We start from the raw sequence: 26,732 nt of genomic DNA on the forward strand, positions 1-26,732 counted from the left end.
ATTGCCACAAAGAAGAGGGAGTCAAGCTATCTCAGGGATTGCCACAAAGAAGAGGGAGTCAAACATCTGAAGGCAGGACAAGAAGCAATGGATGGAAACTAATCAAGGAAAGAATCAACTTAGAACTAAGGAGAAATTTCCTGACAGTTAGAACAATTAATCAGTGGAACAACCTGCCTCCAGAAGTTGTGAATGCTCCAACACTAGAAGTTTTTAAGAAGAGACTAGACAGCCATTTGTCTGAAATGGTATAGAGTTTCCCTCAGTTAATTTTAAATGCTGTCTTCATCCTGCCATTTAAATCCTCAAGTAAAAGTGATTGCTTAAACCACTGGCAGGGAGAAAGAACAGACAAAAAGGTGGAAAGAAAAAGTGAAGAAAAAAGGATAGCACCTCCCACTTTGGACCCAGCCAAAACCCATCACTGGCTTTGGCCCCACCTACTACCAGCAAGAAGCCTTTCCTAGATTATTTGCATCCTCAACAAAAAAAGGGAGTTCTTATTCTTGATATGGGATAAATGTTTTTAATTTAAGGCTTTGTCCAACATAGTTGTTTTTCCTCTGATGTGTTTCCAAAAATGCAAAATGAGCCACTGATTCTGAAGGGGGTCTCTGGGGGAGATGTTTTTTTGCACCTCTGTTATAAAAGCATGCAGCAAGTTAGGGGACATTTATGAAAGATGGCTGCCCTTTCTCCCCTTCCAGGTTCATTACATAAGTATCAAAGCTGTAACTATTTGTCAGCATTTTGGATGAACTCAGCAATGTTTACTTTAGTTGAAATACTCATGTTTGCAACATAATTTAGCAACAGAGAAAGTGATGGTCATGTGCTGAGCTTTTTCATAGGGGAGTGATGTTTGTACATGAATTCAGAGCAACTCCAAGATCAAATGTGTTTGTTTGAAGCAGTTAAAAATTAACCATCTGTTCCTCTGCTGTGAGAAATGCAAAAATATATGTACGTTCAAACATAATGCAGAACTTTCCACAAGGGGAAACAAAGGAATGGTTAGGATGTTTGTTTTAAAAAATTAAAATTTTAAAAAGAAAGGTATTACATATCTGCTGAATTTACATACTCTTAATATCACAGCAATTTTTTACAGTTCAATTTAGTTAATATATCTGCATTTGAAAAAAACAAATCTGATCCTTTTTTCTACATAGGCTCAAACATTATGAAATCAGCACAGACAATTTGATAAGAAAATAATTTAATATTTATGTTTTTTCTAGAACTTGATATTTATTGAATTCACAGGGGTAGGGGCTGAGAAGCATAGTGGAAGAAAATATTATATCAATACACAAAAGTAAATATATTTGTTTATCTTGCTGATCATCCACACTTTACCAGTAAGGATTGATATTACAAGTAAATTAGGTACACCCCAAAGTCACCATTTGATTCCCTGATAAGAGAATAAAAATTTGCAAAAATATATGAAAGTGAGAAATGCTTAGATCTTGATACCAGCTGCCAAACTCTTTTCATGGCTTTAAGGGGACCTAAATATACAACATAAACTGATAAAACATATAAACAGTGTAATAGAAATTATTGGAAGTGATCATAAAATTCTATCTCCTTCCACACCATGACAGATGAATGGGATTTTGGGATTGTGCTTGAAGCTCCTTCATTTTTTTTCTTTATGGGGAGAGTGAATAAGTGGGAAAATCTAGCATGGAATCTAGGCTTAAAATTTCAAATCAACTATCTTGCAGGATCCTTGGTGCTCTGTGAGCTTGGTTGTTTTCTTGCAGACATTTCATTATCAAGCCGGGTAACATCATCAGTGGTAGTGGGGAGTATGGTTTGCTCTCATTTTATATACTAGTGTCAATGTTGATGGGAGTGGTCTTGGTGGTTCCTTGATTGGTCTGTTGTTTACTGTTAGCTAGTTTGTCTGAGTGTTTTGAATGTCTGAGTGTTACTGTTAGCTAGTTTGTCTGAGTGTTTTGAATGTCTGAGTGTTACTGTTAGCTTGTTTGTCTACTCAAATAAGCTAACAATAAACAGATCAATCAAGGCATCACTAAGATCACTCCCATCAACACTGCTAGGTTAAGCCACTAATATATAAAATGAGAGCAAACCGTACTCCCTACTATCACTGATGTTGTTACGTAGTTTGGTAATGAAACATCTTCAAAATAACAATCAAGCTCAGAGAGTGCTAAGGACCCAGCAGTTCAGTCCTGAGCTATAAATATTCTCTTCTTTCGAGACAACTATCCTTTAGTTGCTGGTCAAAATGAGAGATACTCATATGCCAATCCTAACTTTGTTGTCACATAAAAGCAAAAATAAAATAAAATGAAGATAGGAAGCTGACTCTTATCAGCTTAGATTCTTTATCCACAGTGCTCTGTAATGCAGATAGTGGGACTGGTTGATGCTTTCAGGAGTTTTTTTTCCATCTGGCTCCTTTAAAAAATGAAAGGGTCTGTCTATCCATTTATATTTCCCACAATTTCTTTGAATATCATAAATTTGATAAACCTTTCCCATCTGATCCACCACATCAGAACACAACTAAAGAAACCACAGATGCAGCTGGTAGGAATTGTGTTGTTCCTGCAGCCTGTCTTCAGATTATATGACTAGGTAAGTATAGATTTCAAGATGCAGGCGTCCTTGTTTCCTAGTATGTCTTTAATAATAATCAAGCATGTATCTGTTATGCTGTATAGAATTAGAGGGATTAATCGCTTGTCATCTTCCAGGACCCCTTGATCATTGGCTTCTGCCAATTATTAAAAAAATGGTGGATACAGCAACCTTTCTCTAGCTCAAAAGGGCAATGGAAGAAGAGTAGAGATGAAGATACAGTTTCACATTTCCATCTAGTGTTCTCTGTTCAGTTCATTAATTTCATGAAATACCACAACTTCTTGAAAGAAAGAATCTTGCTATTTCACTATAAATCCCAAATCTTAATTCCAGTGATGGAATTATTGGAATTATAGTAAATTGGAATTATAATGAAACATAATATTCCTGTTTAGAGCCCACTGTAGCATTCTTGCTTAGAGCAGACAGTGAGTTTTAGGGTCTGGTCTTGATCATAATAAATCTTACATGGAGTAATTTAAACTTCACCCTTCCCTAGCTCTGGAGCCCTCTAATGATTTGTGAGCACCTAATTAAATAGCAAATACAAAGCATTGTCTGTGACCAGTGCAGATCTTTAGAGAGCTAAAACAACTTGACCTCAGGGCTCAGCTTGGTTAATAGAGGTCTTTGCATGGAGGCCATCCCTGTTAGGACGATCTCTTTCCTGTGCCAGGGGATTTGAATGCACTTCTGACCTTTTCAACTTGTTGTGTTGGTATCTGGCCAAACAATTTAGCCCATCTTTGGTGCTCATTACTTAAAACTTCAGAAAAGACAGATCCAATAGTGTACATTGTTTCTGAGCAGATGGTCCTTTTGAATTTCTCTCTCTGCTAGTAACACCCTGCTCTTGAATATATTAAATATTCAGCTCTGGAAAAAAATAACCACCTCCCTATATTGGTGTTGTTATGTATTTGTGATATTTAAAACCACACATCACTAATAGCTCAATTCATTTTTGTAGCTGTCTTTCAAATAGACATTTTTCATGATCACAACTATATAAAAAAAGAAAATGTAACTTTGGCATGTAGTGAGTATATAGTCCTTGGGTCTACCTTCTTTGAGAACTATCAGACCTGCCCCACCTGATCTTTAATATTGTTAGGTTCTTTTAATTAAAAATAAATCAATGAGAAACTGCAATGACACATCCCTGCCATTAAGTCATCATATACGTGACAAGACTGTTTCTCAAATCAGCTATTGAAATGGAGGTACTTGCCATCTTTCATACTGCACAAGAGGGTTGGAACTATTCCTGGTTTACTGGGATAGTAACTATGTCACGTATCTGTGTCACGTTTGAGCCTTCTACTGTATTACTTGGAACGATCTGAGTGTAAGCATTTGGTGAGTCTTCATACAGTATTCATTTTGGGAGGTCGTTATCTGGCCTTCTGATGCCCCCAATGGATAACAGTAAGGGTTGTAACTGTAAGTAAACTTTCCTCAAAAATACTTCATAGGAGAACATAAAAGGATCCACCTGATGCAACATCCTATTTCCCAGTGGCCAATGTGATGCTCACAACAAGCACCTGACAGAAGGTGGAGACAGTAGTTACCTTGTATTGATGTTCCCTAGCAATTGCTATTGAGAATCAAGATTTCTGTGAGCTGAATGGTACCAAATAGCCATTGAGATTAATGACCACTGGTCTAATACCATGTTTCCCTGAAAATAAGACTGGATCTTACTTTTTTTTTTCCTCCAAAAGAGGCACCAGGTCTTATTTTTGGGGAATGTCTTATCTTCAGCACCGAGAGCCCCACCCAACAGGTCCACTTCTTCTGGGGCCAAAGGAACAGCTTTATTCTGCAGATGCATTCCGGCTTGCATTTTGCAGTCAGACCTTTCCAGAAGGCCTAGGCAGCTGAGTACCGAGCTGTGGATTCAATCCATAGCTTGGTCCTCGGCTGCAGAGGCCTTGCAGAACCGAGCTATGGATTGAAAGGCCTCTGACTACAAAATGCAGGCCTGGCTGCAGAAGACGCTGCAGAAGAAGTGGGGCAGCAAGGAGAGGCCTGGTTGCCAGGTAAATGGGTGTGGGGTGCGTGGGGCAGATCTACCCACCCCACCCCTCCCCTAGCTTGATTTTTAAGTGTGTACCTCGCCCCAAAACTAGGGCTTATTTTGGGGTAGGGCTTATATTAAGCCCACCCCCAAAATCAAGCTAGGGCTTATTTTCAGGGTAGGCCTTACTTTTGGGGGAAAGGGTAGTTGGCAATGAAGAAAGGTAGGACATTCATTATATTCAGGTCTTACAGAAATATCAACTTAATCTTTATTATAATAGCATATACATGCCTATAATCTTGTATAACACAATTACCAATTTCTTTTCTGTGGGGCTCAGAAATACACATTTTTATTTTAAAAAATAGCTAGAATATCTTATAAAGAAACAAAGATTCTTACACACTATACCCTCACAGACCACAGAAAATACATTGTCAGATACTTTCTAGGCCACCTGCAAAAAAAAATATATTATTTATTTCATTGTCTTCTAGGAAAAGGGGATAAACTTGACTCACATAGAATCCAGACCTTCCCGGCTGAATAAAGATGAATATGAATTTTTCATTAATTTGGAGAGCAAGAATATGTCTGCCCTTCCAGATATCATCAAGACCTTGAGAGATGACATCAGAGCAAATGTTCATGAACTTTCACGTGAAAAGAGGAAAGATGCAGGTAAGAAAAAAAGGTTTCAACCTAACAAATTTTTGTAAAAATTTTAGTTTTTTAGATACATGCTGTTTTTTACCAAGGGATGTTCAAGAATTTCAGTTGGCTTGCATTTGTAAGGTTTGTCAGCCTGATCCACATTTTTCAAACAAAGAAATTATGAAGGACACATTTTTGCTTTTAATCTTTTGTGATATTCCTTTGTGATATCCTGAAATGTGCATACTGCATATAAATATAAGTTAAAAGGCATATTAGGCTGAGTTATTTAGAAAAATGTTTTAGTTATTAAAATATTACATTCTGTCCTGCCTTCTGATACAGAAACCAAATAAAACAGATTCATGAATGACTACAAGCAAGACTGACATAGCCTCAAACTAGGTCAATTGTCCTGAGTGTTATCTCCAATTATACTTATTTTTTTAATTGGCCTGGGCATAGTTATTTTATCTGGACAACTTATTTCATGTCACATTCATAAGAAGATAACATAAAAATTCAAAGATTTTTATAACTTCTTAATTCTAATAGGCATAAATCAAAGAATTAGAACAAGACTACATTCATGCACATACTTATTTATCTATGACTTTCCTGCATTCACTATATAGAATCTAGAAGAAAATATAGTCAGGGGAACTTACATGTTTAGTAAACATTTGTTTCATGTACATTCATCCAAATCTTCTGATCATGGTTTCTTCAGATGGCAGGTGTGATCCTAATAGGATTTCAGAAAAGGTTAGTTTAAAATGCTTTAGGTCTGCTGTGTCTTTTTCCTTCCTGGGAGCAACATGAAAGGGGAATAATATCTTCTTGAAATGAATCCTGATAATCTTCTTATCCTCTCTTTTGTGTCCTACCCATGACATTGTAAAGGGAAAAAAGGAAAGGAACATGACAGGCAAAATGTTATGGCTTGTCAGGGAGCCACAATAACTTAAAATTGAAAGTTTAATTACTTTTGGAGGCCAAAGGAATATCTTGATTCTTCCCTCTTTATCATAATTCTGCCATAAAGAATAAGGAAGGAAAGAAATAAGGGGGAAGGTTCTACTTGGAGGCAATTATGCAATTCATCTTAGTAAGATCCATTGAAACAAGTTAGTTGTATTTTCAAATAAATCTGGTTAAGATGGATCATTGTGGGCTGATAGATATAATGTTGTTTTTTTTACCGGGATATGCTACCCATATCCCATGGGATATATGATCCACTTTTCTGCAGCCCTTGAGCTCACGGTGGCACAATCTACCCAACTATTGAGCTTTATTTATTTGTTGATTTTATAGGTTATCCTGATCTATTGGGTGGGTTGTGTAGATACATGGTTGCACTTTTTGAACACCCCTCCCACACACACATATAGAAAAATAGATGCATAAGCCTCCGATTTATGGAACTGTCCTATGAAGTCTGAAAATGCAAAAAAGAGGCAAAAAGTATTCCAACCCCACCTGCTCCATCCTTAGGTCACTTGTAGTCCTTGGAGGTTAGGATTAGTATTTAAGAAATACTAACAAATGTGTGTGTATACATAGACAGATCATCACCAGACTACACAGAAGTCTAAAGCCCTGATTTAGTACATAGTAATGTTACAATCAAAGCTGAGCTTTATACAAATAATATATTTTAAAAGGTGCAGTGGTGTTGACAGTCCAGAAGGACTTTTCTGTTTCTAAGCCTTGTGTACCACTAACAAAAAACTTCAAATCCACAGAATAAGACGATTCAAATGATTTTCTTGTAGCCAACTTGATCAATATGTTTCCAGATCTAAATATCTGTTGTATATACAGGTATCTATAAACACACTCTACTAGATTTGTACATATCTCTCCCCCCCCTTGGTCTACATTCATAAATGTATAATCAGAGACTAAATTAAAAGAAAAAGCACATATTTGTGGAACTGGTATGATTGATAAAGAGAAGGAACAAAAGAGATTTTAAAAAATAAATAAAAGCATGCAATAAGCACATACACATACCAGTAAATAGGAGTGGATACTATCCAGGTCTGAACTACTTTAGCCCAATTGGCTTCTGATGGCAACACAACAACTGCACAATAGCTGGGCAGATGGTGAGATACGTACAGTCTTGATGACAAATTGATAGTGATGGATAGGGTATCCTGCCCATCACTAAGAGCAGGATCATTAATCTTAGGAATATCACAGAGCAGTTAACATTTGTTTGTGATACATTTTCCTCAATCACACAGCAGGGAAGGCTTTCCCACCCACCCTGCTTTTAAGAGAACCATTTGTTTATACACCAGAAGACTCTAGTATAAGTCTCTAGAGAGTTTATATCGCCGTTATGATCAGAATTCTTATACCCACATTTAACATTTGAGTCAAGGCTTAAATGTTACACAGAGTGTTACACAAACTCACTCTGGCTGAGTTTGTGTAACACTCTGCAGTGAGATTGAGCTAGACCTGAGTGGATAGTACTTCCATGTGCTGTAAGAATTTAGCCATTAACAGCAGAAAGGAGACTTTATCTTACTGTAATACAAAACAAAGCCCTAATCTCAAATATGAATTGCCCCATCTAATAGTTTTTTTGATGTAAAACAAGCTTCTGGGCTCTGCAAAACCCCAGAGGCAGTTTTAGAAAACTAAAATGATAAAGAGACTGAAAAAAGACAGAAGAAAGCTGTGCATCAGACAGACCCTTCTACATTAAAGGGGATATTTATTTATTTACATTTATTACAGTTACCCTCTGATGAAAAGGACTTTTGTGGTTTGCCAGGTTAACCACATTTTATTGCAACAGCGCCCATAATAACTTCTCAAAATCCTAAATTTGGCAACTGGCCCCAAAAGCTTCAGAATATCTATAGTGAATTATGGTTTTGATCACAGGGTTCTGGGGTAATTGTATAGTTGATAATCAAATTGCACTAAAGGTTCAAATGAATTGTTATGAAGACACAATGTAGTGCTTTCAATATGCTTAGATTCCTTGGAGTCCTGAGCGAAATAATTAAATATGATTCAGTTTCAGTGAGAAAGTAGAAATAATTTATTGCAGTTTGGAGACAAGTTGGAAGCTGAGGGTCTGTAGAAGCCTTGTTAGCTTGGGGGCCTGGGGCTTACCAGAACAGTTGGTCATGTTTAAAGAAGGCTCCAACCTGAGCTGAAAATGGTAATAAATATTGAAGTCCTGTCATTGACCCCCTCCCCAAAATGGGCAAAGTTCTGGAGAATCTCTGAATCTCTTTGGTTTCCTTGCTCTCATATAAATAGCTGATTAGCATCCCATTAAGCATCTGACCTCTAGCAAATTGGTCACCACTTGGGTGTCCCCAGCAGGACCATAAAATGCTGCTATTCCTCCTGCATACAAATCAATATTTATTACTAAACAACTTGCGTGAGCCCTACAGAAGTCCATGGAGTGTCAGTGTTGTAACTGCTTGTGCTGGCCATTCATTAACAGCCTCAGAAAAAGAAATATCTCAGCATGTTCTAAAACGTTCTATTTTTAAAGCAGTCCTTCACATGTTTATATGGGATGAAATAATATAAATTAATTTGGGGTTAGCTCTGAATAGATATATATATGTGCATTAAAATTGCCCTGCGGGTGTTATATTTTATCTCTTTCATAATTTTGACTCAAAATTATGGCAAGTAGGTGGACAGTCCCTGCAAGGTTTTTTGGTATAACATTTCAGAAGCGGCTTGGCACTGTCTTCTTCTAAGGAATGACCAGCCCATAGTCATCGATGGTTTCATGTCTAGGGCAGGACTAGAACTCCCTCTCCCCTGGTTTCTAATCTGTTGCATTAAGCACTACATCAAACTGGCTCCCATCTTCCATGTATATTGCACTTTAAACCCAATCATTCCAAACCAGCAAATTTTCTTATTATTGTACAATGACAATGAAGGAGCTATAATTTAACATATCTGGGAAGAATCAGGATGAGGAAAGCTGATGGACAGACCTACACAAATGCACATATACACATCCTCATTTTCTATAATACATTTCAAGGTAGAATCAGAATAATAAAACTAAGTATGAAAATAAACAAAAGCTACAATGGAGGTGAGGACACTATTCCAGTGAAAGATTAAAAATGTATTCAAATAACCAATGCTTTTTTTCTAAAAAAAAAAAAAAAATGCCGGAACTCACACACGTCATACAACCCGCCTTGCCTACCCTACAAGGTTCCATCAAAAAAAGGTGCCAGAACTCCGTTCTGGGCGTTCTATGAGAAAAAAAAGCTCTGCAAATAACATTATTAAAATGCTAAACATTTAAGAGGGGAGAGTTGTATGTCCTAGGTTCCATCTTAGGCCCAGTACTCTTCAACATCTTCATAAATGACTTAGATGAGGGAATATAAGGGGAACTCATCAAATTTGCAGATGACACTAAACTGGCAGGAGTAGCCAACACCCCAGAAGACCAACTAAGGATCCAAAAAGATCTTGACAAACTTGAACAATGGACCCTATCCAACAAAATGAGTTTCAATGTAGAGAAAAGCAGTTTTACAGTTAGGCAGGAAAAATCAAAGGTACAAGAACAGATTGGGCATAACCTGGCTTAAAAACAGTAACTGTGAGAGGGATCTTGGAGTCCTAGTGGATGATCACTTGACTATGAGCCAGCAGTGTGCAACAGCAACCAAAAAAGCTAATACAAAAAAGCTAGTATTCCAGTATCTGAGGGGGGCTGCCACAAGAAAGAGGGAAGGACAAGAAACAATGACTGGAAACTGATCAAAGGGAGAACCAATCTGGAATTAAGGAGAAACTTCCTGACAGTGAGGACAATCAACCAGTGGAACAGCTTGCCTCCAGAAATCATGGGCGCTCCATCATTGGAGATTTTAAAGAAGAGACTAGAGTCTAGACAATCACCTGTTTGAGATGGTATAGGTTCTGTTCTGTTCTGTTCTATTCTATTCTATTTTATCTAATGCATAGGAATGTTTGGAAAGGTCTAAATAAGGATATTTGTAAGGTATATACAACCCACTTTTTGCACATCGGTTCTGATTGGACAAGCTCCTGAAGGATTATTAGAGCATCATTACCAGCCTTGATGTCTATAAGCTAGTGCCTTGAAATTAGAGTTATTGGGAAATAAACAACAAAGCACAATACTGTGCTCACTGTTATGGGCTTTCCATAGGCACTTTTTTGTCTATTGTAGGAAACAATGCTGCTGCTTGGAGTCTTTTGGTCTGACTAACCAGACTGCTTTTTATTGAGAGAACCATGCCAGTGATATCTGCAACAGTAGCAAAGTTTTGAATCTTCTTTATTGTCAATAGGGCTCTGAACTTTATTCAGCTTTAAATTTAATATGTTATGCAAAACAAAGAAATTTAAAACTTTCTGAAAATGCCCTTTAACTTCTTTTGGGGGAATCTAGCCTCTTCTTATAACTTGTGCCTCTTCCTAGGATACATAAATTTAAGCAGGTCTTTCCCCCTCAAAGTCCCAAACAAGGTCCTTAGTCAACAAGTTGGTTACTTACATGAATATGATGCTACTATGTCACTATTAATTACAACATGCCAAGCAATATGAGTAGGATTGCACAAATGAAATAAGTAAAAGAGAATTTTTAAGATGAAAGAAAGTTTTTTGATCTGTAGAATTTGAGTCAAGAAATTAGCTCTCAAGATCCTGAACGGCTCAAGTTATGTAACTATGGGTCTTAGAAGCATCCAGTTTCATAAGAGAAACCTCAGTATTTGAGAGTGTTACTGTACATGAGGATCAAAACAGACATGGATCCAACTGGGTGTCTTGCTTCAATTATTTTGTTAAAAATCTTCAGGGCACAATTGTTTCTCCAAAGAGTTTGGATGTCCTTTAACAAGAGATTTTCATGCACAAATATGCTCAAAGCTATAATATTTGCTACTGCTGCCATCTAGTGGCTCAAAAAAGCCACTTATTTAAATAAACACCCAGTAGTGTTTATTTAAATCCTGACTAAGTTTCGTAAGAAAGTCCTGATTTCTGCAAATCAAAAGAAATAAAATAGACCAATGTGAAAAATGAACACAGCTCAGCGACGATAATGGAGATGTTTTATGTTCCTCCCTAAGATCCTGGTTCAGTAATCACACCAAATATTCAAAGCACAACACAAAATGGATATTATATATGAAAAATAGACTGTTGTTCACTTTAATATTCTGTAATGTATATGGAATACAACTAAAGTTTTGGAGAGACGTGAATAGAAAATGAAAATGAAAAACTGGAAAAATTGGAATGGAAAATATGAATACAAGTCAATCAAGAAGTCATTGCCAAGGAGAAAAAAATGGATGCATTTCAATATATTTTAATCTTTTTTAGTGGTCCAATCAGTAAGAGTTCTATGCTTACACCTTTTTTTACACCAATCATTTTATTCAGACATGCCTTATTGGTTTGTTTACAATGGTTGCTTGCTTCTTGCAGAATATAAACTGGAAAAATAGTGGCTTAGAAAATGACCTCCAATATATTCATCTGTATTTTTTCCAGATATTTGGGCAAGCCACTGAGTTCTTAGCCACCAGGGCAAAATTTATTGAACAAGTCTAGCAATTCCACTCTTTAACCCAATGTTATACAGTAAATGATCTATTATTTATATTTCAGTGTAAAGGTCAAGTGAATATTGAATAAAGTAATAGGAATCTAACTTAATATTCCTTACCCTGTTATGAAGTGTCAGTTAACTAATCACAACTGGTGTTTCTTTTCTGCTTTTTAGTGCCATGGTTCCCAAGATCTATTCAAGAACTGGACAGATTTGCCAATCAGATCCTCAGCTATGGAGCAGAACTGGATGCTGACCATCCTGTAAGAAAGGATAATATCTGTTAAAGACAAAAAAAATCTTCACCCAGTCATTTAAAAAAATAATCTGTTTCTAATCTCATATGCAATTTTACATTTTAAAATGTAAATATCACTCAGATTGTACCATTCCAGAATTGAGAATTTTGGCAATTGAGCCCAAAACAACATTTTGAGGGCACCAGGATGGTTGCCATAGACAAACAAAAGTCTGTATTATGACCTTCATTTGTGGTTATTGGTATAAAGCTCCATCTTTGTGAAGTTAGGGGCATATTTAAAAGAAACAGTCAGAATCATACAAGTAGGGAATTTCTTATAATCCAAATGGCGCAGATGAAAATGTGCATAGATAATTTAAACAAAAAATCTATCCATTTCCAAGAATGTATGATTTCTTACAATTTGATAGATCTGTCATCAATCCCTAACACAGTGAGATACAATAACTTTAACTTTCCGAATTACTTATTATGCAGTGTCACAATTTAAAAAAAATCTCGGTAAAAAATATCCACATTGGAGGAGGAAAGTTCTATTGTAGCTCAACCGTGCCATCTAGTGTTTGTGAGATTGCGAAACATCACAAAAACTTTGGATTTTTTTTTTAACATGTGAATTCAGAGTTATTAAGAGAGGTGGATCTAGTTTTTGTGTATCTGATTAGTTAGATACCAGAATTTATGCTATCACTTCATTGGGTGAAAACAATGAGGGGCATTTTTTAATTGACTTGAGGCTCCTATAATTAAGTGATGTTAATTAAGTTCTGAATGCGGGAAATATTTTAATGGGAGATCAAATAAGCTCCCTTTACAGCAAAGTATCTTGCATATTGTTTGGAAATACCCAGTAGACAACAAGCAACACATACAGTTGTTATATCTCCCTGAAAGATGTGATGTCTTCTTTATTCTGCCTTTTTTTCTTCTCCATTTTAACTCTTCCTCTAAATAATTCCTTTTTTAAAATTCTAAACATTTGGTTCCAGTGTTTTTTTAGAGTTTTGATAAATTATGTATTTTGGCATTCTAGTAAAAATCCAAAATAAAGAGAGAGAGGTGGGGGAGGGGACAGACAGAGGGAGAGATATGGGGGGGATTTAAAGCAACAATCAGCTTGTGGTGATAGTAACATTTTTTGGGTGCTAGGAGGGGACCTTTCTCTACTAGTCACTAGTAGAGAAAGACAGAGAGAGGGGGAGAGGTTCACAATACAATACACTGTTATGTAGCAAATACAATTTTGGATGAATGACCACATAATTGCTTACCCCTGATCAGGAAAACAACATTCTGTATCCTTCTGATGTCAGAAGATGTAGCCTAGCCAGTAATTATCACTATTAATTTAACTGAAGCTGGGTACTTGTAAATAAATTATACAGAGTGCAGCAAAAAATACTGCTATTACACTAATTGAGGCAGAGTGATTTGCCTTTCACTAGCTCACTAGTTTAATCTAAAATGAATAATGCACCCCATATAATTATTTGGCACACACAATATTTGGTCGAGTCCTAGAACAAAATAAGGTGAATGGGGGTCATTGTACTGAAGAACAAGTGAATAATATTATAGATACAGAAGCACAGTAACCAAAAGCAAGATGAAATTATTAACAAAAGATAATGCATCCAAATGAAAGACTCATCTCAATTCCAACTGCTAGAAACAGTTAATCAGTGGCCCTTTTCTTGTAGGGTTTGCTGTTGTTTTTGTTTAGAATGGGGAAACAAATGTATACCTAGATATTGCCTATAATAAGTCAAACTGGAAATATTATCTGAAATTTCCTCAGTATATAAATTAATTTTGCTTTAGCCTACTTAGATCTTAGCTTCATCCTAGGGAATTAATCTGCCCTATGTAGGATAAGTGAAGCTATCAGATCCTAGTATACAATTATTATCATGATGCCATCACCCAAGTGTTTAACAGTACAGAGGTATCATAGAATCATAGGGCTGGAAGAGACCTTGGAGGTCTTCTAACCCATCCCCTGTCCATCCCAGACAAATCTTTTCTTAAAAAACTCCAGCAATGGAGAACCCACAAGTCTGGGAAGTAAGCTGTTCCATTTGTTAATACTTCTCACTGTCAGAAAATTCTTCCTTAGTTCCAGGTTGGGTGTCTCTTTAATGAGCTTCCATCCATTGCTTCTTGACATACGCTCAGGTGCTTTGGACAATAAGTCAATCCCCTCATCTCTATGATAGCCCCTCAAGTACTGGAAGACAGCCATCATCTTTATCCCTAAGACTTCTCTTTCTTAGACTAGACATTATCTAGTTCCTTTAACTGTTCATCTTACGGTTCAGACTCCAGACCTCTTATCATCTTTGTTGCTCTTCTCTGCATTCTTTCTGGTGTTTCAGCATCTTTTTTGTATCATAGAACTGGATGAAATATTCCAGGTATTGGCCTCTTCATTATGTATTTAATTCAATTTATAGGGCCACTGAAATTGCAGATGCCTCATCTAGGTTGCTAACATAGGATTCAAACCAATACAAATCAGTGAATCAGTGCTCTTCAGGAAGGCTATTCCAATGGGGGACAGAATGGAGCTGTACTGGTGTTTTTAAAACAATGTAAACTAACTATGTTCTCCCAGGGCTGTACTATTGCATATTTCTGTTAAACTTGCCTAGGTCATGTCTTTGAACCGTTTGGTGAAACTTGATCATTCACTCCTCCACTCCCTTCTAAAGCATGATTTACCTTAAATCAACTTGCAATACATCCATTTTCCTTAAATTGTACCTACATTTTTAAACGCTCACAAATCAATCTTTTTTATTATCTGTTTCTAGGGTTTCAAAGATCCAGTTTACCGGGCCAGAAGAAAGGAATTTGCAGACATAGCATACAACTACAGGCAGTAAGTATGCAGATTAGAAAGAAGAAACTACCTCCTAAAATAACTTCTTTGGCACAAAATAGGTGCTCCTTTTGATCAGTGATTTTCAAACAGTGGTCTACAGACCACATTAGACCACAGAGTCCAGATGATGGCCCACAACAGCATCGGCACATTCACCATCGATCTTCTGTCCAGGACCATTCACTGCCTTAGTAATGGCCTCTGCATCTTCGACCACCAGTCAGCTGAATGTTTATTTAGTAATCAGTAAAGAAGTTTGAGTCTGCAGAAGATACTGCAGAAATGGGCATCTTGAATTATGGTATCCAGAAGTGATAAGGAGCATATTAGACACATTATAAATCAAGGTTTATTCTTTGCAACAGTACTGCTTCATTGAAGATGTTGAGGAACTGACCACATAGCTGAGAAGGATGTGGAAATGGCATTGGTCATTTGGTCAGTGAGAGGGATGATGCAAATTATGGCCCTGAAGGAGGAAGAAGAAAAGTGAAATGAATTTATTCTGGGTAGAGCAGGTTGGATTGGATGCAGCATGAAATAATAGAATAATAATGAACTCCAGACTACTAGCAGGCAAGCTATAGATGTTCAAAGAATAATAGATCAGTGTCTTCCAGAGCTGGAGTGTCCAGTGCTTTTTTTGTAAAAAAAAAAAAAAAAAAAAAAGGTGCCGGAACTCACACACGTCATACAACCTGCCTTGCCTGCCTTACAAGGTTCCATCCAAAAAAGGTGCCCGAACTCTGTTCTGGGCGTTCTATGACAAAAAAAAAAAGCCATGGGAGTGTCCATAGTGCTTTATTCCTCAATCTTTGGCCAAAGATCTCCAATAAGGATCATCTCACTCTCCGCCGCGCCCTTAAGACATGGCTATTTCAGCTTGCAGGACTGGCCTAGGGGAAATTTTTAGCGGGGGTTTTAAGATAATTTTAAATTACTTAGGCCAATTGTTAATATTTGTCTTTTAATTATGTTTTTAACTGTAGTATTTGGTATTTTGTAGTTGTTTTATCTGGTTGTTAGCCGCCCTGAGTCCGCAAGGAGAAGGGCGGGATATAAATATAATAAACATAAACATAAACATAAACATCACAACATTTCTCATGTTGTTCAGTTGAATTTAAATTCATAAAATCCTAAGAGCATCTGTGCATCTTTTTACCTTTGGATAATTGTGCTTTAGAATGTTAAATTAAGATCCAGTCTATCAAAAAGAATCCTCAAGATGGACAAAAATCTTATTTTCATTGGTAGCATTATCAGTAGCAGAACTGGAAGCCTTTGAACAGAGAGAAAATCTAGGCATTTTGAAATCGAGGGAATGGAAGGAGGAAAAGTTTAAATAAATAGTTTGTAATCAAATTAAATAAAAAAGGCCAACCAGAGCAAATGAGAGTAGAAGGTCTCATGTGAATTCTAGATTCATTCATATGGGGCCCACCTGAATTCACTGAGAGTCCAAATAAAACGGACCATCAGACAAAATTTTTCCCCAGTCAAATTTTCCATAAAATATTTATTTTCTCCTGCTTGCTTTCTTCCTCCTCTGTTCTTAGATCCTCCTCTGACTGTGCTTATCCCCCAATTATAGCCTTCTGGCAATAAATGGCATTCAGACGAGGATCATGCTCCAGCCCCCACAAAGCTTTGTTATCTAATTGTGCTGCAGCATCAGAGGCGACTACAAAGCACCAGGCACCAAATAAAATAGCATCTCATGTGCTTCACATTAAACAGGGGAGAGGAAAGAAGTGTGTATAATTTGCATTATAGCAAGGACTATGAGCAAGATTAAAATAATGCATTGCGTATGTTCTTGATCTAATTGTGACTATCGTCACTGTTCCAGCTGCATGATAAAATGTTCAATGAGCTGGTTAGTCTTCACACTATTTTCTAGACTGCGGGACTGAAGAGATAGCGTAGGAGTAATTTTATGCATGATGAAATTTGATAATTAAATCCTGTTAGCAACTAATAGGAAGTTAGGGTTAGGGTTAGGAAGTACAGACATATGTCTGTCTGTCTGTCTGTCTGTCTGTCTGTCTCTGTCTCTGTCTCTGTCTCTGTCTCTGTCTCTCTCTCTCTCTCTCTCTCTCTCTCTCTCTCTCTCTCTCTCTCTCTCTCTCTCTCTCTCTCTCTCTCTCTCTCTCTCTCTCTCTCTCTCTCTCTCTCTCTCTCTCATCTATCTATTTATCTATCTATCTATCATCTATCGATCTATCTACATGTTTCCAACCTATATGGTCCTGAGTTTTCTTTTGCCAATATATTTGCCAATATATTTTGCCAATAATACACCAAAATTTGCATTCCTGAATTTATTTATAAAAAAGACCAATAATCCCCTTATATTTACTGAACAACAAAGGAAAAGCCAAAGCAAGTGAAACAAAACAAAATTGATCAAACAATATACAATTTTTTAAAAATTAGGTGAGCAAATGTTGAGGTATTGAACTATAGAAGATTCATTTATTTATTGTCTATATCAAGTAGGACTCGTTTTAAATTCATAAGACAACCAATCTTTAATAGCTAATAAATCAAAGGGGTGGGAAATGGGATGGCCAGAGATTGCCTTCCTTCCTTCCTTCCTTCCTTCCTTCCTTCCTTCCTTCCTTCCTTCCTTCCTTCCTTCCTTCCTTCCTTCCTTCCTTCCTTCCTTCCTTCTGAAGGAGGGAGGTCCTCTCCCAGGCCCTCATTTGAAGGAGTTCTTGTTTTGGGCATTAGTGTTTTCTGCTTCAAAACTGACAACGTGATAGAAAGGATTTCAAGGACCAATTCAAAATATATTAAAAAAGGATTTTGAATCCAAATTCAACCTCAACGATAGAACAGGGAAACCTTTTTAACAAAAACAGGCTTGATTTTTATAGCATTCATTGATATAGACAGAAGCTGATACCAGCAACTTCAAGAAATGGGGTTGTGGAGAAGGGGCTGAAACAGATTTGGTAAATATGTAGTTGGAACCCAGCCCTTGTCTTTGCATGTTGTTGGAACCAAACCTCCATGAATAGCTAGGAAATGGTCCCTTCTTTTGAATGGGCAGCAGAGTATGGGAAAACAAATGCTACACTTTGCTAATTCAGATTTGGGGTATAGTAAGTGGATTTTAGAGCCAGTGGTTGACCCTTTGGGCTTGGGTGGCTTTGCTTTGTCAACCTGTCTGAATCTAGCCATTGTGGTTTATAAAGAATAGTTTATGGTGTAATATATGGATAAAACCATGCATTAAAACATCCTTGAGCTGGCATGGATTCATGGCAAAGAGTTGTAGCGATAGGCGTTTTAATGGGTTCAAATGAAGTCACAAAGCCAGTGGGTGAATTTTCTTTTCCACCAAGCCCACTTCCTGAAGTTGCTATGAAGATGAAACAAGCCAAGCTACGCATGTCAGATGAGCTCCTTCAAAAAAGAATAAAATAAACCGGTAATCAGGCAAGGTGTAGCATTTATTGCATGCATGTGTACGTGTATAAAGGAAAACAATAAACATGCAAACAATAGGAGCTGTGAGCATCAAATTATAGTCCTTTCAAGGACAATCTGTGGAGCAGGAGGGGCAATTTAGGATGGTGTTGTGTGGTTCATTTTTAAGACCTTCGGTCATTCATCTTTATGTCCCCCCCCCTCTTTATGTATGCCCACACTTACACCCCCGTCTCTTCATTTCTTCCTTCTCACCTGCCACCCTGAGCCTTGATCTATTGATCTCAGCAGCTTTCAAATTGGTGTCTGACAGAGCCTTAAACCTCTCCTCTTTTCTTAGGCCCACGAAGGTGGCCTAAGGATTAATGAGAAATGTCAAATGCTATAGAAACCAAAGCAGTTTCATCACACACCCCATCTCATTCAAAATCACGTTTAAGGCTCCAGAGATCAAGGAGGACTGGTGCAGAGACACAGAAAATTGCACAGTTATTGGGGGGCTGCCCCTAGGATCAGGCTGAAGTGGAGGGACAAGGAATGGTGGGAGTCTCACTCGTCTTCTGACAAAGAGCTGCCACTTTAGAAATCCCTCCTATTATCCCCACGGTGCCACAAACCCTATTCAATTGCTGGGGGGGGAAAAAAAGCTTTGATTTGGGGCAGGATGAGAGAAAGGCTTAAATAAATCGCCTGTCTATGTTTAAAATTATTTTCTGAACAGCCGATTCTCCTCCCCCCCCCCCAGCCCTGGTTTTAATGTCAAGGCAACAAGTTGAGCAAGTCAAAGGATTCCTTTGGGGTTCAAGACAGAGCCAGGCTGACTGTTGGGGACCTATATTTAGGGAAGAGACAGATCTGCCATTCCTGCTGAGCCGTTACCTGGGCCGACTTTTAGCACCCCAGTTTTAAGGCCAGGAGAGATTGAAGGCATTGTTTAGTTAAGCCGGCTGCTTTGTACACGGGCCTGGTTTTCAGTGTCAGTGACATGTACATCAGATTATTTCACCTTCGGATCATTAAAGCTGCAGAGCGAGAACAGCATGGGAGAAATTAGGCCAAACTGTTACTGCATAGTAAGAAGTAAGGATGTTGGGAATGGTGGTGATGTTTCTTAAGAATTAATCCCCAACAGGTGTTTTTTGTTTCCCCAAATGCAGGTAATTTAACCATAAATAACAGAGTGCCATGGATGAGGGACAAAGTAGCTATCAGATCTCCTGGGATCCTAGCAGTGTTCTTTACTGTCTCTTTTTCTGCTTCTTCTTAAATATTTCAATTGCTTGTGTTATACCAGATTGTCTTTTGCTGAAGCATTTTAGGAATTAGAGCCCAACTGTGTGGAGCACTGCTTGTTTGCTGCAGCTTTTAAAAAGTCTATCAGAAGGAAGACCTCATTACAAAGCAGCTTGCTCTGAGCTTTTTTTTAAAAAAACCTGATGCTATCCTCTTGGTGGGGCAAAAGAGATAAGTGTGTATGTTCACCTCTTTTGCAAAGAGCAAAGAGAAAGTGTTGCAAAGAACACTTTCTGTTTTTTTTTAATAATAAGAGTAGGGTTGAATTTGCTATTGTTGTTTTGTGCACCTATTTACCTGATCTACCCGCTGATTGGGAATTCTGGAAGTTCTCAGAACCGCATCAGACTGGGGAAGATTGCAATAGAAAACCCTCTCATTGGTAAACAATTCAACCTAATGCTGTGCTGAAAAATTCTGTTACATTTTTTTCCCGGTGTTCATTCATTCTGAAGAAAGAGAATTTGTTTTCAAAATTTATTTCAATGGAGGAAAGGTTTTTCCATAGTACTTTGATGGATGGAGCACGATGTTCTTGATTTGCTACATTATAAGATGCCAAAGAATGCCCTGCCTTTTATTATAGAATTGTCTCTTTGGAGAGTTATATCTCAGAGTTGTATCTGTCCTGACTTTCTGCACTTCTCTTCAAACTTGATGGAAGATCCTATCAGCCTGTTTTAGTTTGGAAAGTTTTCCAAACTACCCCAAAGGTGCGTTTTCAAAAGGCAACTGGGCTTTTTTCCCCCCCTGAAGATGTTTCACTTCTCATCCAAGAAGCTTCTTCCATTCTGACTGAATAGTGGAGAATGGAAGGATTTGGGCAGCTACAGAAGCCTGAGAGAAATGGAAAGATGGCTTAGCAGAAAACAGCAATCCTCTGCTGCTTCTCAGTGGAAGAAAGCTACCAAATATCTGATAATAAGCCTAACAAGAAACCTTTTCCTCATGGAATTTTTTTTTCAGAATTTGCAAGATCAGCATAATATCAGTTTGATCCAATATAAGACAACTTCATATGGACATAGCAGACTGAAATAAAACGATCAGGACTCTAATTATTCCACAACAAGTTTAATATGTGAAAAACATGATAAACTCATACCAGTAATCAAACTATCTCAAAGTGGGCTATCTGAATCAGAATATGGTGTTTATTAGTAAGGAGAATTTTAGCATACATTAACCTTTGAGGTGCCTTATTTCTATTTGATCTATAAGCAGTTGTATATTTGGCGGGGTGGTGGTGGTTGAATATTAGCATAAAGTTGCTTAAACCTACAACGGAAGAATCAAAGGATGCATGTATGTAGCAGAAAGTTCATCGTAATGATTACTTTCCCTGCCTAATCTGTAAAGATCTGCCACATCACATCAGACTGAATGAATTGAATTTCTGGTGTTGATGTTGATAAGATGGGAATGTATTTCTTAGAGGTCAATCAGTTTTTTGTGTTGGCTTCCCTTTCAGTGGACAACCTATACCCAGGGTGACTTACACTGAGGAAGAGAAGAAGACATGGGGGATAGTCTTTAGGGAGCTGAAGACTCTCTATCCTACACATGCTTGCTATGAACACAACCATGTTTTTCCACTCCTGGAAAAATACTGCGGCTACCAAGAAGATAACATCCCCCAGCTTGAAGATGTCTCAAACTTTTTGAGAAGTAAGTAAACAGTGGTTGAAAAATCGTGACTTCTGTATCAGAAGCCGACAGGCTGCAATTCTGTCCATATGTTACTAGGAGTAAGTAACTCAGTGATTTTTGAATAAGAATGCTGAATTGAACTTTAGAGCATAGCTAAATCTGATTTCAGCCACATGGTAATCTAGAACTTTTCTGTTCTTTCAAGGCTGTACTGGATTTCGTTTACGGCCCGTGGCTGGTCTTCTTTCATCTCGAGATTTTTTGGGTGGCTTGGCTTTTAGAGTATTTCACTCTACACAGTACATTCGCCATTCATCAAAACCAATGTATACACCCGAACCGTACGTATTTGGTCTTGTAAAGTATACAGTTGTGTTATAGTTGGAAGCCTGGAATATTATGCATGATCAAAGGGGAAGTGAACCAAAACAGTATAGAAATGTGCATATAACTGTATAGTCAATTTGTAGAAAATATGTATGAATATTCTCCAGAGATGATTGGTTTTTATTTAGAGATCATGAGTCTATAAGTTGGCACAACAAAGAACAAGAAAAAAAGGGAAGGGTGCCATGGTAGGAAAGTCTTAATTCTATCTGATTACATATATATATATATATATAGGTTTAGCAGGTAATCTGGTATACTTCAGATATCTTTGGCCAAAATTCTTGCAATCTCTTGCTTTTGGCTGGCTAAGCTTGAAAGAAGTCCAAAACATGTGTAGCAAATGACACTGCTTCTCCTAACAAGGATTCTTCCCTCTCACAAACACATCCCATCAGAAAGCTTTCATACTGATTTATGTTTTCTTTTAGTGATGTTTGCCATGAACTCCTAGGACATGTCCCTCTATTTGCTGACCCTAGTTTTGCTCAGTTTTCTCAAGTAAGTAAAAAAGCTAAATTTTAATGTTGATAGTTGGCCAGCAGGAAGTTCACTCAGGCAGGAGAGAATCCATTATTTCTCCAAGGGATCCAGAAAGATTTGAAAACTTGATTTTGGTCCCAGGCCTGAAGTTGATGCTTATTACTTGTCTAAGACCCTGTTTTGTTTTGCTTTGCTTTGCTCTGCTCTGTTGATTCTGTTGTTTTAGTCTGGGCTCCCTATTTGATTTAATGTTTTTAGTTATTTTTATGTTTTCTTCTAGTTTTTTTTATATCATGCAGAGCCCATCAGACATGGGTAGCCAATAAATTTAAATAACTACATTAAATAAAAATATTGAAATACTAGCAACACCAATACTGGGACAGAAAGTTCAGTTTTGCAATAGTGGTGAATATCTGTAGCTCAGGTGTAGGATGAGCCTCACTTGATGTAACCTCCCCTTCACAAGACCCATCACAAGATTCCCACTGATGACTCAACATCTGTCCCATCACAAGATCCTCACTTGACACACCCACACCTGACCCATCACAAGATCTACTAACCACACAAAGCCCTTATAAGCAGAAGAACACCAACACTGACATCCCCTAAACCAGGGGTAGGCAACCTTGGCTCTTTTATGACTCGTGGACTTCAACTCCCAGAATTCCTGAGCCAGTGCTGGCTCAGGAATTCTGGGAGTTGAAGTCCACGAGTCATAAAAGAGCCAAGGTTGCCTACCCCTGCCCTAAACTCTGCTGAAGATGTTACCTAGCCTGGTAATGAAATGTTCGGAAACCAACCCACAAGCTCGGAGAACGAACCTTCACCCTCAAGTTCAGTTTTATCAGTAAAGCTGCATTCCTATACAGGTAGTCCTCAACTTACAATCACAACTGGGACCATAATTTCTGTTGCTAAGCAAGGTGGTTGTTAAGTGAGTTGCACCCAATTTTGCAACTTGTATGCATGTTGCACAGATGCATTTTTTTTCCTCTACAAGTTACATACATAACAATATCTGTAATTCCCCATGTTGGAAGGAAATGCAATTTACAAATAGAAAAGAGAAATATTTTTCTTGATAATTTATCTCCCTTTTATTTCATTTTTTCAGATTAAAAAAAGTTGCGTGTGTATGTGTGTGTGCAGGGATGTGTGTAGATGACAATAAAAATAAGAAACTGAAAATGTTTTGCTTTTACAGGAGATTGGGTTGGCTTCTCTAGGAGCTCCAGATGATTATATTGAGAAACTTGCAACGGTCAGTGTTCAATTCTGATAATAGCTTCAGTCACATCCTGCAGTTAATATGGAATTAATTGGTTAATTGGCTGGTTGGTTTCAGAATTATCTTGAAACTCTCCCTTGAAAAATAATTCATTTTTACATGATAAGTACATTATATTAATGTAGCTAACCATTAAAAATTCATTAACTATTGTAGTACTTTTATTAGCTTGAAATATTTTCCAAAAGATTATAACCATTAATACATTGGCATTTTATGTACAGGTGAAACAAATAGCATTTTGAAGGTTAGTTATATGCAGAGAGAGTCAGGATTCTACCCAAATAAACAACTAATCATTATTCATTGATAATAGAATCATCAAGAAAGTTATCCATTGATGAACTATTCATAGAACAAAATTTTCCTTTATATGACTGATTCTGTTCCTTTCATTTATTTCATAGCCCTATTTCAGCATCATCTGAAATTCTGTAGGCCACAGTAACAATAATCTCTACATCTTATTTTACATCAGGTTTACTGGTTCACTGTGGAATTTGGCCTCTGTAAAGAAGGCGACGCAATTAAGGCCTACGGTGCTGGACTCTTGTCATCATATGGTGAACTGCAAGTATGAATTCATGATTTCTGCAAATGAAGTTGCTGAACCTTTCTGCAAAGTAAAAATTTCGCATAGTGATGTTTATATAGCTTTGCTTCAAATGCAATCTAGCTTAAATGTGGTAGCTTTTTTTCTGGTTTCTTATTGTCTTCTTGTTCCTTGAAATCCTTATTCTCCAAATTTTCAAATTTAACGCTATTCTACTTCCTGGGAAAAAAAGTCACTGTGACATCACTGTGCAAGCCACATCTTTACTTTCCATCTTGGGGCAAAGGAATGTTCCAAAACAGGCTATCCATCACCATGGAAGCCCACTTCATCTTCATCCTGAGCATTAAGGATGGAGGCATCTCCCGAATGCCTTCTAGAGAAAGAAAGATATCATGCTGCACAAGCCTTCTCCAATTCTTTTAAAATTAAAAGAAAGAAAACAAAGGTGTGAGTGACATCTGCAAGATGGGTGGTGGTATACATTGACTCAATCAATCAATCAATCAATCAATCAATAAACTATGGCTCTTCAAAAATAATATCAGTGTGCTATTTATGGACTATTGGGTTCATGTGAAAGAGAAAAGCATGGTGATGTGCCTAAAATAAATTTGATAAAAGAACCAGGGTGGGTTCAAAGTTCATTTCCATCTGTATTTTTTTTGCTAGGTTTTTAATCTGTGCGGCCATCTTGTATTTTTCTTTTTGTGAGTAGAAATGAGATTGATATCTTTCCCATAGACCTGTTAGAAAAATGGAAAAAAATTAGGACATGCTAAATTCTGAAACTATGTTGTTACCTATTCTAGGAAAGTCCATCTCAGTCCTATTGAACTGAAGGGATTCCTTTGTGGTTATGCTGGTCGTTGGAAAGGACTGGCCAGAAATGATATGAATTTTGGGTAGAGCTCCTGAACTGGTGCCTTCAGAAGTATTGTACTGCAGTCTTCATTATTATCAGTCAGTTTATCTAATATTTTGCTAACTCTAACCACAATGGGAGTTTTATTCNTTCCATACCATCTGGAGGCTGACATGTTAAAGAATGCTGTTGTAAGATAGTGGATCTTCTTTTAGCCCATGAAGGCATCAATAAATCTATCACCCTTGTTAATTAATATATAAAACAGAACTGCAAGAAAAAATGGAATGTAATCATACTTCTAAATGGAATATCTCAGTTTTGAGTCGCCATCACATAATTCCCTTCTGTAAAGACATTCCATCATGGCCACATGTTTCCTTTTTTCCCCAATATTTTTTCTGAAATCCGAGTTATGAGGATGCTAAGCTCTCAGCCAGATTTTTTGTTTGTTTTCCTTGATATTTTGGCTCTCTAATTTAATTTGCATTTCTACACTCCTAAGACATCTCTCTGTATACTTGACTACAATACAGTGACACTCCCCATTCCTATTCAGTACTGGAAAGGATTATTAGAATTTACAAAGCTTAAATTGTGGCAGCAACAATAATTTCTATTTAAGATAAAAAAAAACTCTTCTGTCCTTTTTCTTTAGTATGCTCTGTCAGATAAACCTGTCACTGAATCTCTCATCTTGGAAAAGACTGCAATCCAAAAATATCCAGTTACTGAATTCCAGCCCATTTACTACGTAGCTGAAAGTTTTGAAGATGCAAAACAAAAGTTAAGGTAGGATCTGCTTAGATTATTGCAAGTGGTTTCATGGGTATCAGTACCATAGGTTTACTGCCAGCTACTGTAGCAATCTTTAATTTGAAAGAGGTGTTATAAAGTTATTAATAAAAGGTCACCTGTGATATAAATGATAACCCAGAGAAGTTGGACCAAGGGATACACAAGAGAAGACTGAGAAATTGAGACTGCAGGAAATACATGAAAGAGCAAAAAAAAAAAAAACAGTCTCTATTTTGTCCCCTTATCAAAGGAAAGGCATAGCTCGCACTCCACCTCTAAGACATGCATAATAGTTTTTATTTATTGCACAAGATCTCAGTTTTATTGCTCATCTTTACATTTCAAACAAATCATAAAATTTACAGTTCCCAGCTGTAAAGAATGACATTTCACCAAAAACATATGGCTACCTTTAAATGTTTGCTCTGCATTTTACAGAAAATATGCCTCAATGATTTCGCGGCCATTTTCAGTCCGCTACAATCCATATACTGAAAGAATTGAAGTTTTGGACAATATCAAGCAATTAAAGAATTTATCAGATGCCATTGGCAGTAAGTATTTAAATTCAGAACTTTGGATGGCTTTATTCGGATGACAAGAATCTTTTATATGTGTGCTTTGCTTTTCATTTTATTCAACTAATAATTCCTTATGTACAAAGAAATGGATGTTTGATTTCCAGTGCATTTTTAAATTTCAAAGCACTATATGAGATAGATGGAATCAAGTATCATGATTTTCACATTCATAATAAATTGAAAACAGATTTTTTTAAAATTCCAATTCTAGTAGCATATTTAAAATAAACCATTTTGTGATTAGATTGTGGTGACAGTTGTATTCATTCTCTCCTGGAATTCAGAGGAGTTTCATAAGGAATGTAATTTTGTTTATGCACCATATGCATTTC

General features: G+C 37.1%; 1 protein-coding gene across 1 annotated transcript in view; it reads left to right on the forward strand.

Annotated features, from left to right (window-relative positions):
* PAH (phenylalanine hydroxylase) overlaps positions 1 to 26,732 on the forward strand; it is a 35,963-nt gene that overhangs the window by 8,739 nt on the left and 492 nt on the right. The window contains exons 3-12 of the mRNA XM_015818235.1: positions 5,146 to 5,329; positions 12,087 to 12,175; positions 14,988 to 15,055; positions 21,261 to 21,457; positions 21,645 to 21,780; positions 22,258 to 22,327; positions 23,520 to 23,576; positions 24,082 to 24,177; positions 25,680 to 25,813; positions 26,258 to 26,373. Coding sequence (XP_015673721.1) covers positions 5,146 to 5,329; positions 12,087 to 12,175; positions 14,988 to 15,055; positions 21,261 to 21,457; positions 21,645 to 21,780; positions 22,258 to 22,327; positions 23,520 to 23,576; positions 24,082 to 24,177; positions 25,680 to 25,813; positions 26,258 to 26,373 — 1,147 coding nt within the window. The remainder of the gene's footprint in view (positions 1 to 5,145; positions 5,330 to 12,086; positions 12,176 to 14,987; positions 15,056 to 21,260; positions 21,458 to 21,644; positions 21,781 to 22,257; positions 22,328 to 23,519; positions 23,577 to 24,081; positions 24,178 to 25,679; positions 25,814 to 26,257; positions 26,374 to 26,732) is intronic.

Source organism: Protobothrops mucrosquamatus, unplaced genomic scaffold, assembly GCF_001527695.2.
Source record: "Protobothrops mucrosquamatus isolate PMUCROS unplaced genomic scaffold, P.Mucros_1.0 scaffold706, whole genome shotgun sequence".
Classification (NCBI taxonomy): Eukaryota; Metazoa; Chordata; class Lepidosauria; order Squamata; family Viperidae; genus Protobothrops; species Protobothrops mucrosquamatus.